Here is a 14,802-nt window from a genome sequence, read left to right on the forward strand (position 1 = left end):
TGCTCCCATGGCTTCAGTGGCTCCCACCTCGACACCCTTCGCGCATCGCCGGTTAGTGATCTGTTCATCTTGGCTCTGTTGTTTCCGTGTCTTGGCCTGCTCATGGACGGTCGTCCGCATGGTACGTTGTTTCGCCGTGGCTCTGTTGTGCTGTCTTGGCCATGTTGCTCATCTTGGCTCTGTTGTGCAGGAGGACGGGAGGCGATCTCAGCGACACGAGGCGCAGCTGCGTGCTGCCTACAACGCTGCTCCAGCCACAGCCGCGGAGGAAGTCGGCGAGGAGAACTTGGCGGTGCAGGCGCCCCAAGGCGTGGGCGTGAACCAGCACACGCCAGAGGTGTCTGTCCTCAACGACAAGCCGGAGTCGTCGTACGCGCAGATGGCATCCCTCTGTCGCGCCATCGAGAAGAAGGCGAACGCGCAGAGCACGGGCATCGGCTCGGCTTGCGTGGACGGCGACGTCGGCATCGGCGGGGTGGGCACCGTCTTCGTCCAGGACGCCAAGGTCGGCATGGGCAGAGCGAGCACCGCCTTCGTCCAGGACGCCGACGTCTGCATTGGCGGGGCGGGCACCGCTTTCGTTCAGGACGCCGACCTTGGCATCGGTGGAGCGGCCTCTGCCACTGGTTCGGGCGACGAGCGTCCAGCCGCAGTGGCGCGCCCGGTGGTCCACGGCCAGGGCGGCGTTCGAGGAGGCCGGCGTGCGCGTGAGCGGGCGCGAGAGCGCCGGCGACGGCGCAGACTCGGCAGGTACGTTGTTTCGCGGTCTTGGCCACGCTGGTGTCATGTGGAGTGGACGCGCGCCGGGCATTGCCATGCTTATCTTGCTGTGTTGCGCGTGACCGCGTGTTGTGCAGGGGGAGGGAAGGCGTTCTCGGCGACGCGAGGCGCGCCTGCGTGCTGCCTACAACGCTCCTCCAGCCGCAGCCGCCGAGGAAGTCGGCGAGGAGGACTTGACGGTGCAGGCGCCCCAAGGCGTGGGCGTGAACCAGGACACGCCATAGGTGTCTGTCCTCAACGACGAGCTGGAGTCGTGCTACATGTTAAACTGTGAATATTCTCATTGTAAACATTTGTTGTAACAGCTTTAGTCAATCCTACTTTATAGGATCTCAGCGCTCGTGGCCTGCGTGCCACGCTTGTAGGAGCGCATCGCTCTCCTCTGAGGAGGATATATACCTGTACTCTGTAACTGATTTGATCAAGGAAGCAAATATACAATCCAACTTGGTATCAGACTCCAGGTTCCACCATGACCGTGCCGGACTCCTCCGCCGCCACGAGCTCCGCCACCTCGCCGGGCTCCTTCTCCTCCCCCACGGCGCCCGCTGCGGTCACGACCTCCTCCTCCTCCGCTACCACCTCCCCGCCGTTCGTTTTCGGCACCACCCCCTCCCTTCTCAGCGGCTCCTCCGCCGCCTCCGGATCCCAGTTCGCTCCTCTCTTCACCTCCGGCGCCCCTCCTCCTGCTCCCCCTGCGCCGCGTCTGCCGATCTACGCCGACCACATCTCCAATCACATAAAGTTCCTGCTCAACCCCGCAGATCACAACTACCATAAGTGGAAGACGTTCTTTCTCATGGTGCTCATTCGCTACGGTGTTTCCTACCTCATCGAGCACCCGCCTCCTCCCAACGCCACCTCCGACTACCTTGAGCTCGACGCCCATGTCGTCCTCTGGATCTACGCCACCCTCTCTGACACCATGTGCGATCACGTCGTCGGCGCCACCACCACCTTCGCTCTTTGGCACAAGATCAAGGACTTCTTCCTTGCCAATCGCGCCGCCCGTTACATGATCCTTAATCGCCAGTATCGCAACCTCAAGCAAGGCGCTCTCGGTGTCTGAATATGCACGGCGCATGAAGCTCCTCACTGATGGCTTGGCTGACATCGATCACGCCGTCACTGAGGTGGATCTCACCACCCAGTTCCTCCACGGCCTTGACAAGCGGCTTGACACCATCCGCGTCGTCCTCGGCGATCAGGGCCTTCCCTTCGACACCGTCCTCTCCAGAGTCATCCTCGCCGAAGAATCCCAGGAGCAGCGCGCGGCCGAGGAGAGTGCCTCGGCCTTCGCTCGGACCAGTGGCGGCTCCGCTGGCGGCAGCTCCAGCACAGGCGGTCGGGCCACCAACGACCGGGGTGATCGCTCCTCCGACCGCTCCTCCGATCGGGGCGACCGCGACGGTGGTGACCGTGGTGCCCGCGGCGCTCCTCATCCACCCACCCCACCCGTTGGTCGTGGTCGTGGTGACCGCGGTGGTCGTGGCCGCGGACGTGGTTGCGGCCGTGGCGACAATTACGGGCGCACTCCACCGCCTCCTGCAGCGCCCTTCGCCGGCTACTTCGCCCCCTACGGCATGGCGCTGCCCTCGCCGCGCTCCGGCTGGGTCCCTCCCAATGCCGCTGGCGTGCTCGGTCCGCGCCCCGGGTCTCATGCGCAGGCCTACCCGGTGTTCCAGGCTCCTCCGAATCAGTTCTACCCGCCTCAGCCACCCTCTTGGGAGCACGCCGCCATGCTCAATGCCGCCTACAGCTCCGGTGGCTTCCCTCCCCAACCTGCACCCGAATGGTACCTGGACAGCGGTGCATCCTCTCACGTGACGGGCAACGCAGGTAACATCGCCAAGTCTAGTTATTCATTAAAGCATGCTCCTCCTAGCATACTTGTCGGCAATGGGACTCACCTTCCCTTCACTGCCTCCGGCTCGGCCACCCTTCACCCTTACGATTTTCGCCTCACCGATGTGCTTGTTTCCCCAACCGTAGTCACTAGTCTTATTTCTGTTCGTTGTTTCACACGTGACAATGCTTGCTCCATTGATTTTTACCCTTGTGGTTTTCTTGTGAAGGATCTTCGCACTCGGAAGGTACTCATGATCTCCGTTAGCCATGGTGATCTCTACCCCTTCTTCGGCAATAAAAGCGCTCCGCCCTCCGTCTTCACCATCTCCACGGCGGACTTGTGGCATCGCCGGCTTGGCCATCCCGGCGCCCACTCCATGTCTACTTTAGCCAAGGATTTTCTTACCCCATGTAATAAAGCAGCTCACTCACCTTGTAGTGCTTGCCAATTAGGCCGTCAGCCGCGCCTTCCCTTTCCATCTCCTTTTAGCAAAACACTAGCACCATTTGATTTGATACATTGTGACTTGTGGACGTCCCCCGTTGTAAGTTTCTCGGGCTATCAATACTATCTTATTGTACTCGATGATTTCACTCATTACTCATGTTCTTTTCCTATGCGCAACAAATCCGACACCTCCACTCTCTTACAACGCTTTTTTACCTTTGTCCACACCCAATACAATGTTGTAATCAAAGCAATGCAATGTGACAACGGCGGCGAATTCATCAACTCGTCTCTTCGTTCCTTCTTCTCCACCAACGGCATCGCCTTCCGCTTCTCCTGCCCACATACCTCTCCCCAAAATGGCAAAGCCGAATGGCTCATTCGCACCACCAATGACATAGTACGCACCCTTCTCCTCCAAGCCCATCTCACTCCCCCGTTTTGGGTCGAGGCTCTCCACACGGCAACATACTTGCTCAACCGTCGCCCTTCTCGTGCCATAGCCAATGTCACACCATATTTTCTTCTCCACGGAGTCCATCCCTCCTACGACCACTTGCGCGTCTTTGGATGCCTCTGCTTCCGCAACACTTCCGCCACTATGGAACACAAACTTTCTCCTCGTTCCTCCAAGTGCGTTTTCCTAGGCTATCCTCTCGAGCACAAGGGTTACAGATGTTTCGACTTGCAAACCCGGCGCGTGATCGTCTCCCGACATGTCACATTTGACGAACACAGCTTCCCTTACACACCTGCCACACAGTCGCCACAGCAACCTCCGTCCGCACCGGATCCACCCCGATCCCCACCAAATCTCTTGGATCACCCGCCTGCGTCGCTTCCGCCCCGGCCCCACCATCCACCAGCGCCTGCACCACCTACCCCCGCATGCAACCAATCACCACCCGCCCCCTCCCCACCTGCGAGCCCTAGCCCGCGCACTACCCCGCCCGGATCCCGCGGCGCATCCGCATCGACCGCCAAGCCCACCTCCCTGGCCCCCTCCTCGCCCACTCCTCGCCCGCGATCCGCCTCGGCCTCCGCGCCTGTCGGATCTATCCCACCCGCGCCTGACTCGCCTGCCTCCCCATCCGCGGGCCCCGCCGCATCTACCTCGGACTCCGCGGCATGCACAGCCAACACGCCCTCGCCACGTCTCCCCCGCCATGCACGCCCAGCCGATCCACCACGTAACTCCCATACCATGCACACTCGCGCCAAACGCGGTTTTTGCATGCCCCGTCGCCTCTTTCTCGCCGATTCCACCACCACAACTCTCTCACCCATCCCTGCCACTTACAAATCGGCTCTCAAAGATCCCAATTGGCGCACCGCTATGCAAGAGGAATATAATGCTTTAATTGATAACTCTACTTGGTTGTTGGTCCCTAAGCCTGCAGGTGTCAACATCGTTACGGGAAAATGGATCTACCGTCACAAGTTCCATGCGGATGGCTCTTTGGCTCGCTACAAAGCTCGATGGGTTGTGGGTGGTTTCACCCAACAGGAGGGTGTTGACTATGACGAAACCTTCAGTCCGGTCGTCAAACCGTCTACTATTCGTGTGGTGCTCTCACTTGCCACGTCCCGCTCGTGGCCTGTTCACCAACTAGACGTCAAAAACGCCTTCCTCCATGGCAACCTTCAAGAGATGGTGTACTGCTCCCAACCATCCGGATTTGTTGATTCCTCCCGCCGGACCATGTGTGCCTTTTGCGCAAGTCTCTATATGGCTTGAAGCAAACCCCGCGCACTTGGTTTCTACGGTTCAAGTCCTTCCTCTTGTCCCTTGGCTTTTCTGCCTCCAAGAGTGATTCTTCGCTGTTCATACTTCACCACGGTTCCTCCCTCGCCTACCTACTCGTGTACGTTGATGACATCATCCTCACGGCCAACTCCCCTTCCACTCTTCACGCCATCATTGCCTCTCTGAAACGGGAGTTCTCCATGACGGATCTTGGTGACTTACATCACTTCCTTGGCGTCAATGTAACACCCAACAAGTATGGGCTCTTCCTTAGTCAACAGCAGTACACCCTCGAGATACTTCACCGTGCCACTATGCTTAACTGCAAACCCGTGTCCACACCCATCGACACCACTTCCAAGCTCTCTTCCACCGAGGGCCGCCTCCTCTCCAACCCAACCTACTACCGGAGCCTCGCCGGCGCCCTCCAATACCTCACCCTAACCCGCCCCGACATCGCCTACGCGGTCCAACAAGTCTGTCTCTTCATGCATGCACCGCGCGACTCCCATATGCAGCTCATCAAGCGCATTCTTCGCTATCTACAAGGCACTTCTCACTATGGGATTCAGCTCTACAAATCCTCCACCATGGATCTCACAGCTTACACAGACGCAGACTGGGCGGGTTGCCCGGATACCCGCAAGTCCACCTCGGGATTCTGTGTTTTTCTTGGCGCCAACATCGTCTCCTGGTCCTCCAAACGCCAGCCGACGGTGTCCCGTTCTAGCGCTGAAGCAGAGTACCGGGGTGTCGCCAACTGTGTGGCTGAGTCGTGCTGGCTTCGCCAACTCCTACATGAGCTTCGCTGCCCGCCCACTCGAGCTACGGTGGTGTATTGTGACAATGTCAGCGCCTCTTACCTCGCCTCCAACCCCGTCCAGCACCAGCGCACGAAGCATATCGAGATCGATCTTCATTTTGTGCGAGACAGGGTGGCTCTAGGCGAAGCACGCGTGCTGCATGTTCCTTCAAGTTCACAGTTTGCAGACTTGTTCACAAAGGGATTGCCATCCCAAGTGTTTCATGAGTTTCGCGACAGCCTGAACGTCCTTCCCCATGGCGTTCCGGCTGAGGGGGGTGTTAAACTGTGAATATTCTCATTGTAAACATTTGTTGTAACAGCTTTAGTCAATCCTACTTTATAGGATCTCAGCGCTCGTGGCCTGCGTGCCACGCTTGTAGGAGCGCATCGCTCTCCTCTGAGGAGGATATATACCTGTACTCTGTAACTGATTTGATCAAGGAAGCAAATATACAATCCAACTCTACACGTAGATGGCATCCGTCTGTCGCGCCATCGAGAAGAAGGCGAACACGCAGAGGATGCTACGCATGGATGCCGAGCATGATCGAGACTGGACGTCCATCGGCGAGCAGCTCGGAGCAGTGGACACAGGGATCTGTCCGAGGAGGTGCGGCGGCTGCGCAGCAGGACCCGAGCCACCGGAGGCTATCCAGTGGAGCCGCCGCAGATCCTTGCCGTGCACCCGAGCTCCCACACTTGCAGGAACTAGTCTTTGCGATTCGACATGTAATGTCGTGACTGTAACCATCATACTCCACTCCAGATAGATACAGCTCTGAACTTGCAATTAGGAGGTTCTGAACCTCTGTTTTCTTGATGGGGAGCATGCTCTTAGATATGATCAAGCAATTGTTATTCTGTTTTGGTGTTCGTCCCTTGATTCAGAGTACAGGCCACTGCATGAGATGCCCGCAATTTTCCTATCGCATGCCTGTTTTGATGTGTATCTGCACCTGTTCTGACATGGTCGAAAATGCACCACAGCAAGTAGACACTTTTACGGCACTGGATTATTTATATAACTTTGGATTTAGGATGTACAGTATCATATTTTAGATACCACTGTACAATACCACACTCTAGATAGTGCCAGCCCAGAATCTTTATGCACATGTTAGCGTTGAGTACATAGAGAAGATTTACTACGAGCGTCAGTTTCCTTTGTTTTGTTGCTGCTGCGCATACTTTGTGGTTTGGCTTGATGGTTTTTTTTGTTCATTTTTTTTCTTGGAAAGGTATCACTAGATATACTAAGCTCCCAGGAAATAGGGAGCCGTGGGAGCAAGTGTTGTTGTTTTTTAAAAAAAGGAGGAAAAGACTTCCGGCCTTTGCATCATAACAATGCATGTGGTTATTTTATTAAAAGTTCAGCAAATAAAGATTCTTAGTGCAATACAGCTCGCAGAAGGAGCATAAAAAGCAAAATAAATAGATAAAGCAACAACCTGCAATGAACAGGATCTCACGACTAAACATCTATCTCTACTCCTCTCTACTCCTAATGTCTCAGTTGATAATCTCCGTGGTTAAATTTCGTCCCACCAAATCTGTTTTTTTTCGTCCTCATTCCCACCTCCCACGTACCAGCGCCGAACCAATTAAAAAAAAAACGATGCCCACGCGAGGTTTCTACACGCTCGATTCCCACCTCCCACACGGTCGATCCAGAAAAAACCAGGGAAAAAAGTCTACGAAAATAAACCTATGAAAAAAACAACACTAAGGAATTGGTCGCACGTACTCTCACCCCACCCCACCCCACACCACGCACTATCCCCTCCAGCCCACCCGCACGCACGTCTGACGATCCCCTCACCGCCGCCCCTCTCAGGATCGCCGCCAGCGCCGCTTCGGATCGCCGCCACCACCACCGCCGCTCCGGATCGCCGCCGTCTGGATCGCCGCCGCCGCCGCCGTCTCTCCGGATCGCTGCCCCCTTCGCCGCCGTCTCTCCGGATCGCCGCCGCTGCCGCCGCTGCCGTACCTCCGGATCGCAGCCACCGCCACCGTCTGGATCGCCGCCGCCGTCACACAGAAGACAGTGCAGGAGCTGCCGCCACCTACGCTAAAACCACCTGAGCGCCGCAACAAGAGTGCACAGGTATGCGCTAAACTCATGGTCTGGCAGATAGAAAAGCAACCTGTAACAAACTCATGTACGGCCTTCCTCGACTGAACCTTTATGCAGATTGAATTACAAGTTAAACTCATGACTAAACCTGTAACAAACTGCACTTCTGGACCCTGTTCAAGAATTCATCCGATTAACCAGTTAACTTGCCGATTAATCCCTACTCGTACGGTCACCGAGTAGCTGATAAACCGATAAATCATCTGATTAATTGATTAAATGGCAGATTAACTTACCGATTAGCTGATTAATCCCCTACTCGCCAGCCAACTGAGCAGCTGTCAGCTAACGATTTCCTCAACAATGCTTCTGGACCGAAGTTCTTTGCCACAAACTGTACAAAAGCAACCTGCAAATATTAAGACCATCGATGCCTTTTGATAATGATGGAACTTCAGGTACGCCGGCTGCAATGAGATGAATAGTTGCAAAATCAGATCCCAAGGTCAGAATAGAGTTATGAAAAGAATAGAGTTACATCTCATTTGTATGCAGTACATCTTAGTCTCCTGGGAGAAGAGAGTTACATTTCATTAGTATGCAGAACATCTTAGTCTCCTGGGAGTTTTATAATTTTGATTGTCATGAACGGCTTAGTCCTATCGTTCTTTTTTTATATGTTACACTTTTCTTTGGCATGACCGGCTTAGCCATACCTTTCATTTTTTATAGTTACATATGACGAATCCACAAAGCAAGGCAACGGAACAGACAACAGCGGAGGATGTACCTTCAGGTATATGTTCAGCTATAAATTTTGCTATGCATGTCATACAGATGTGTTGCAGACCCGATGGAGGGGACAAGTTGACGACTATAACCCGTATACTATACTTGTAGCTGATGATGTTGATGAGATTTACCAAGTGGATATCATAATTTGTTGCTTTCTATGTGATCAATCAGCCCTAACAGACTTAGTCCAGACCAATTCTAACAGATCAAGCGTGTGACTTGTAGGAGTCCATACTACTTTGTCGGAACGGAGATCCTTGAACAGACCGAATGTGATAGCACATATGATGCTCCAGGTATATATGTACCTCCATGTATATGTTCAGCTATAAATGTTGCTATGCATGTCAAACACCATCCCAAGAGACTAAATATGTTGCAGGCCCGATGGAGGGGACAAATGTTGCCGAGATGTTGACAATATATAACCAAGTGGTCTAGGTATATCACTGTGCAAATTTCATGCTTTTTTATGTGAGCAATCATAACTAATAGATTTAGGCACAATGATACGTCCCCAACGTATCTATAATTTTTGATTGCTCCATGCTACTTTATCTACTGTTTTAGGTAATATTGGGCATTATTATCCACTTTTATATTATTTTTGGGACTAACATATTAATCGGAGGCCCAGCCCAGATTTGCTGTTTTATGCCTATTTCAGTGTTTCAAGGAAAAGAAATATCAGACGGAGTCAAAATGGAACGAAATCAACTGGAGAAATTATTTTTGGAAGGAAAGCAAACCAGGGAACTTGGAGTGCACGTCAGGGGAGATACGGGCTGCCCACGAGGGTGGGGGCGCACCCACCCCCCCGGGCACGCCCCCTGCCTCGTGGGGCCCCCGTAGCTCCTCCAACGTACTCCCTGCACCCATATATACCTACGTACCCTAAAACTTCCAGAACAGAAGATAGATCGGGAGTTCCGCCGCCGCAAGCCTCTGTAGCCATCAAAAACCTCTCGGGAGCCCGTTCCGGCACCTTGCCGGAGGGGGATCCCATCATCGGTGGCCATCTTCATCATCCCGGCGCTATCCATGACGAGGAGAGAGTAGTTCACCCTCGGGGCTGAGGGTATGTACCAGTAGCTATGTGTTTGATCTCTCTCTCTCTCTCGTGTTCTCTCTCGTGTTCCCTCTATGGCACGATCTTGATGTATCCCGAGCTTTGCTATTGTAGTTGGATCTTATGATGTTTCTCCCCCTCTACTCTCTTGTGATGAATTGAGTTTCCCCTTTGAAGTTATCTTATCGGATTGAGTCTTTTATGAGAACACTTGATGTATGTCTTGCCGTGATTATCTGTGGTGACAATGGGATATCATGTGCCACTTGATGTATGTGTTGGTGATCAACTTGCGGGTTTCGTGACATTGGGAACCTATGCATAGGGGTTGGCACACGTTCTTGACTCTCCGGTAGAAACTTTGGGGCGCTCTTTGAAGTACTTTTATGTTGGTTGGATGAATCTGAGATTGTGTGATGCATATCGTATAATCATGCCCATGGATACTTGAGGTGACAATGGTGTATCTAGGTGACATTACGGTTTTGATTGATTTGTATCTTAAGGTGTTATTCTAGTACGAACTCTTTTATAGATTGACCCGAAAGAATAACTTTGAGATGGTTTCATACCCTACCATAATCTCTACGTTTGTTCTTCGCTATTAGTGGCTTCGGAGTGACTCTTTGTTGCATGTTAAGGGCTTGTTATATTGTCTATCTATATTATTATTGTTGAGAGAACTTGCACTAGTGAAAGTATGAGCCCTAGGCCTTGTTTCCTATCATTGCAATAACATTTATGTCCACTTTTATCATTAGTTACCTTGCTGTTTTTATTATTTCAGATTATAAAAACCTTTATCTACTATCTATTTTGCACTTGTATCACCATCTCTTCGCCGAACTAGTGCACCTATACAATTTACCATTGTATTGGGTGTGTTGGGGACACAAGAGAATCTTTGTTATTTGGTTGCAGGGTTGTTTGAGAGAGACCATCTTCATCCTACGACTCCCACGGATTGATAAACCTTAGGTCATCCACTTGAGGGAAATTTGCTGCTGTCCTACAAACATGTGCACTTGCAGGCCCAACAACGTCTACAAGAAGAAGGTTGTGTAGTTGACATCAAGCTCTTTTCTAGCGCCGTTGCCGGGGAGGTTAGCACTTGAAGGTATATCTTTAGATCTTGTAATCGAATCTTTTTGTTTCTTTTTTTAGCACTAGTTAGTTTATAAAGGAAAATTACAAAAAAAAATGGAATTGAGTTTGTCTCATACGCTTCGTCTTTTTAATATCTTTCGTGAGTATGATGGAAAGGATAATTGTGCTCAAGTGCTAGAAGAAGAAATCTCTAAATTGTTTGGCACTAAATATTTGAATGATGAGCATGATTGCAATGTTGATAGTATGAATTCTTTGAATATCCATGATGCTAATGATGATTGCACTAGTTATGATGAAAATGTCTCCTATAAACATGTCAATTTTTGTGGAGTGCATTGGGTTTGTAAGTACACACCAAATAGGGAAGATAGATATTGCAAGAGGCATAAGTACTTAGAAACCAAATTGTTGCAAGAAGAGCTAGATGAATGTGCTGAAAGATTCAATATTTATAGTACCCCTTGTGAACTTTGCAATGAACATGGTCATTTAAAGCTCCAATGCTATTTGTTTCATGATCAGGTCGTTTCCAAATATTGTGATAATTTGATTACCCTTGAGCATCATAAAGAGCTTAGCCTTCTTTTGGGTTATGAAGAAATGAAACGTATAACTGAGGGTATTCCAAAATTTAATCTTGATAGAGTTCTTGATTTTGATCTAGAGAAGATTTATATGTATTGTGCAGTGAATTGCATTGAAAATCCTTATATTGCCAATGACATAAAGAAAAGAAAACAAATAGAAGATGAAGAGAATGCTAACGAAAGGGAAGAGACTTCCCAAAATCCTCCTATTATTTCTTATGATGAATCAGGTAAAGAGGAGGAGTCTTCTATCCAACCAATCTCATCAATAAGGAGCTCAAAGAGGAAGGTTCAACCCACACATAATGTGAAGAAGAAAAAGAAAATAAGGAGCAACAAAGGTAGAAAGGTATCCCTCCCAAATGATGTTGCTCCTATTACTCATTGTGATGATGATAATTGCTATACTATTGGTGCTATCAATATTTTTAATGATGAGAGTGATTATGCTTATGATATGAAAAGGCCCAAGCTTGGGGAAGCTATGTTTGATGAGGATGACATATTTGAGAATATATTTGCTGCAATTAATGTTTGTCTCAAGCTTGGGGATGCTATGTTTAATAATGATGATATTTTTAGCCTCTCAAGTTTTGATATGCAAAGTAGTTATGATGATAGCATGCCTTCTACCTATGATGATTATATTTATGAAAGTGGGTTTGGAAGAGTGTCAACTTTAGGAAGTAGTGATCCCACAATATTGGAGGATGTTGAATCTTATAATATTTATGAAAGTGGATTTGGAAGAGTGTCAACTTTATTTAGTGATTCCACTATCTTGGGAGAGGTTTCAATCGATTATGATGAGAACGAAGTTGCTACTTATGATGATTATTGTGATGAAACTTATGCTATAAAAAGTAGTGATGATTATATTTACAAATCTTGTCATGATTGTGATTACCCTTTCTCTGAACATTACTCTTTTAATGTGGAAACAATTTTTAGTGTTCAAGTCTCTTATGATACTCCCACTATTCCGAATGAGAAGAATTTTGCTTATGTGGAGAGTAGTAAATTTTCTATGCTTGTAGGTCATCACAAGAATGCTTTAGGTGCTGGTTATATTGTTGAATTCATTCATGATGCTACTGAAAATTATTATGAGGGAGGAACTTATGCTTGTAGGAGTTGCAATAATGTCAAGTTTCCTCTCTATGTGCTTTAAATCTTGAAGTTATGCTTGTTTTACCTTCCTATGCAAGTTGATTATTGTTCCCATAAGTTGTTTGCTCACAAAATCCCTATGCATAGGAAGTGGGTTAGACTTAAATGTGCTAGTCATATGCTTCATGATGCTCCCGTTATGTTTCAATTCTTATCTTTTATGTGAGCATCATTGCCATCATCATGCCTAGCTAGAAAGGCATTAAAGAAAAACGCTTGTTGGGAGACAACCCAATACTTATCCTTACTGTTTTTGTGTGTTCACATGATTATTATATTATAGTGATCATGTTTTATAGCTTTTGTTTCAATAAAGTGCCAAGTAAGACCTTTAGGATAGCTTACGGTGATAGTTGTGTTGATCCTGCTGAAAATCAGAAACTTTTCAACCAGTAAAATAGTTTTGTTAATTCACATAAACGTGCTTATGATCTTATTCTTTTTGCTCCGGATTGGAACGTGAATTTCTTAGGACTTCCTAATTTGGTAGGATTTTTGGAGTTCCAGAAGTATACGTTCGATACAGATTACTACAGACTGTTCTGTTTTTGACAGATTCTGTTTTCTTTGTGTTGTTTGCTTATTTTGATGAATCTATGAGTAGTATCGGAGGGTATGAACCATAGATAAGTTGGAGTACAGTAGATATCACGCTAATATGAATTTAGAATGAGTTCATTACAGTACCTTGAAGTAGTCTTTTGTTTTCTTTCTCTAACGGAGCTCACGAGATTTCTGTTGAGTTTTGTGTTGTGAAGTTTTCAAGTTTTGGGTGAATTCTTTTGATGGATTATGGAACAAGGAGTGGCAAGAGCCTAAGCTTGGGGATGCCCATGGCACCCCCAAGATAATCCAAGGAGACCAAAAAGTCAAAGCTTGGGGATGCCCCGGAAGGCATCCCCTCTTTCGTCCACTTCCATCGGTAATTTACTTGGAGCTATATTTTTATTCACCACATGATATGTGTTTTGCTTGGAGCGTCTTGTATTATTTGCGTATTTGCTTGTTAGTTTACCACAATCATCCTTTCTGTACACACCTTTTGAGAGAGCCATACATGATTTGGAATTTGTTAGAATACTCTATGTGCTTCACTTATATCTTTTGAGCTTGATAGTTTTGCTAATAGTGCTTCACTTATATCTTTTGAGTGTGACAATTTTTTGCTCTAGTGCTTCACTTAGATCTTTTAGAGCACGGTGGTGGATTTGTTTTAAAGAAACTATTGATCTCTCATGCTTCACTTAGATTATTTTGAGAGTCGTTAATAGCATGGTAATTTGCTTAATGATAATATACTTGGTATTCAAGATATGTGAAACTTTCTTTTGAGTGCATTGAATACTAAGATAAGTTTGATGCTTGATTATTGTTTTGAGATATGAAGATGGTGATATTAGAGTTATGCTAGTTAAGTAGTTGTGAATTTAAAGAATACTTGTGTTGAAGTTTGTGATTCCCGTAGCATGCACGTATGGTGAACCGTTATGTGATGAACTCGGAGCATGATTTATTTATTGATTGTCTTCCTTATGAGTGGCAGTCGGGGACGAGCGATGGTCTTTTCCTACCAATCTATCCCCGTAGGAGCATGCACGTAATACTTTGTTTTGATAACTTCTAGATTTTTGCAATAAGTATATGAGTTCTTTATGACTAATGTTGAGTCCATGGATTATAAGCAGTTTTTCCCATTCTTCCACCTTTGCTAGCCTCTCTAATACCGCGCACTTTTCGCCGGTATCATACACCCACCATATACCTTCCTCAAAACAGCCACCATACCTACCTATCATGGCATTTCCATAGCCATTCCGAGATATATTGCCATGCAACTTTCCACCATTCCGTTTATTATGACACGCTCCATCATTGTCATATTGCTAGCATGATCATGTAGTTGACATCGTATTTGTGGCAAAGCCACCGTTCATAATTCTTTCATACATGTCACTCATGATTCATTGCATATCCCGGTACACCGCCGGAGGCATTCATATAGAGTCATACTTTGTTCTAAGTATCGAGTTGTAATTGTTGAGTTGTAAGACAAAATAAAAAGTGTGATGATCATCATTATTAGAGCATTGTCCCAAGTGAGGAAAGGATGATGGAGACTATGATTCCCCCACAAGTCGGGATGAGACTCCGGACGAAAAAAAGAGGCCAAAAAAAAGAGAAAGGCCCAAATAAAATAAAATAAAAATGAATGAGAGAAAAAGAGAGAAGGGACAATGCTACTATCCGTTTACCACACTTGTGCTTCAAAGTAGCACCAAGATCTTCATGATTGAGAGTCTCTCATTTTTTCACTTTCATATACTAGTGGGAATTTTTCATTATAGAACTTGGCTTGTATATTCCAATGA

At 48.0% G+C, this 14,802-nt stretch overlaps 1 protein-coding gene across 1 annotated transcript; it reads left to right on the forward strand.

Annotated features, from left to right (window-relative positions):
* The first annotated feature begins 6,101 nt into the window (after positions 1-6,101).
* On the forward strand, positions 6,102-8,924 carry LOC123076934 (uncharacterized). The gene is made up of 5 exons (XM_044499095.1): positions 6,102-6,371; positions 7,463-7,732; positions 8,435-8,498; positions 8,723-8,793; positions 8,880-8,924. Exons 1-5 carry the CDS (start codon positions 6,102-6,104, stop codon positions 8,913-8,915), a joined length of 711 nt encoding a protein of 236 aa, XP_044355030.1. The 3' UTR covers positions 8,916-8,924.
* The last annotated feature ends 5,878 nt before the right edge of the window (positions 8,925-14,802 follow it).

The sequence above is a fragment of the Triticum aestivum genome, chromosome 1B (assembly GCF_018294505.1).
Source record: "Triticum aestivum cultivar Chinese Spring chromosome 1B, IWGSC CS RefSeq v2.1, whole genome shotgun sequence".
In the NCBI taxonomy this organism is placed as follows: domain Eukaryota; kingdom Viridiplantae; phylum Streptophyta; class Magnoliopsida; order Poales; family Poaceae; genus Triticum; species Triticum aestivum.

What these genes read in the sequence shown, in the direction of transcription:
- LOC123076934 (XM_044499095.1), top strand. Translation starts at nt 6,102, where the DNA reads ATGGCATCCGTCTGTCGCGCCATCGAGAAGAAGGCGAACACGCAGAGG. An exon ending in CGACATGTAATGTCGTGACT is followed by an intron (nt 6,372 to 7,462) that starts GTAACCATCATA and finishes CGCCCCTCTCAG; the next exon opens with GATCGCCGCCAGCGCCGCTT. An exon ending in GCCGCAACAAGAGTGCACAG is followed by an intron (nt 7,733 to 8,434) that starts GTATGCGCTAAA and finishes CATTTTTTATAG; the next exon opens with TTACATATGACGAATCCACA.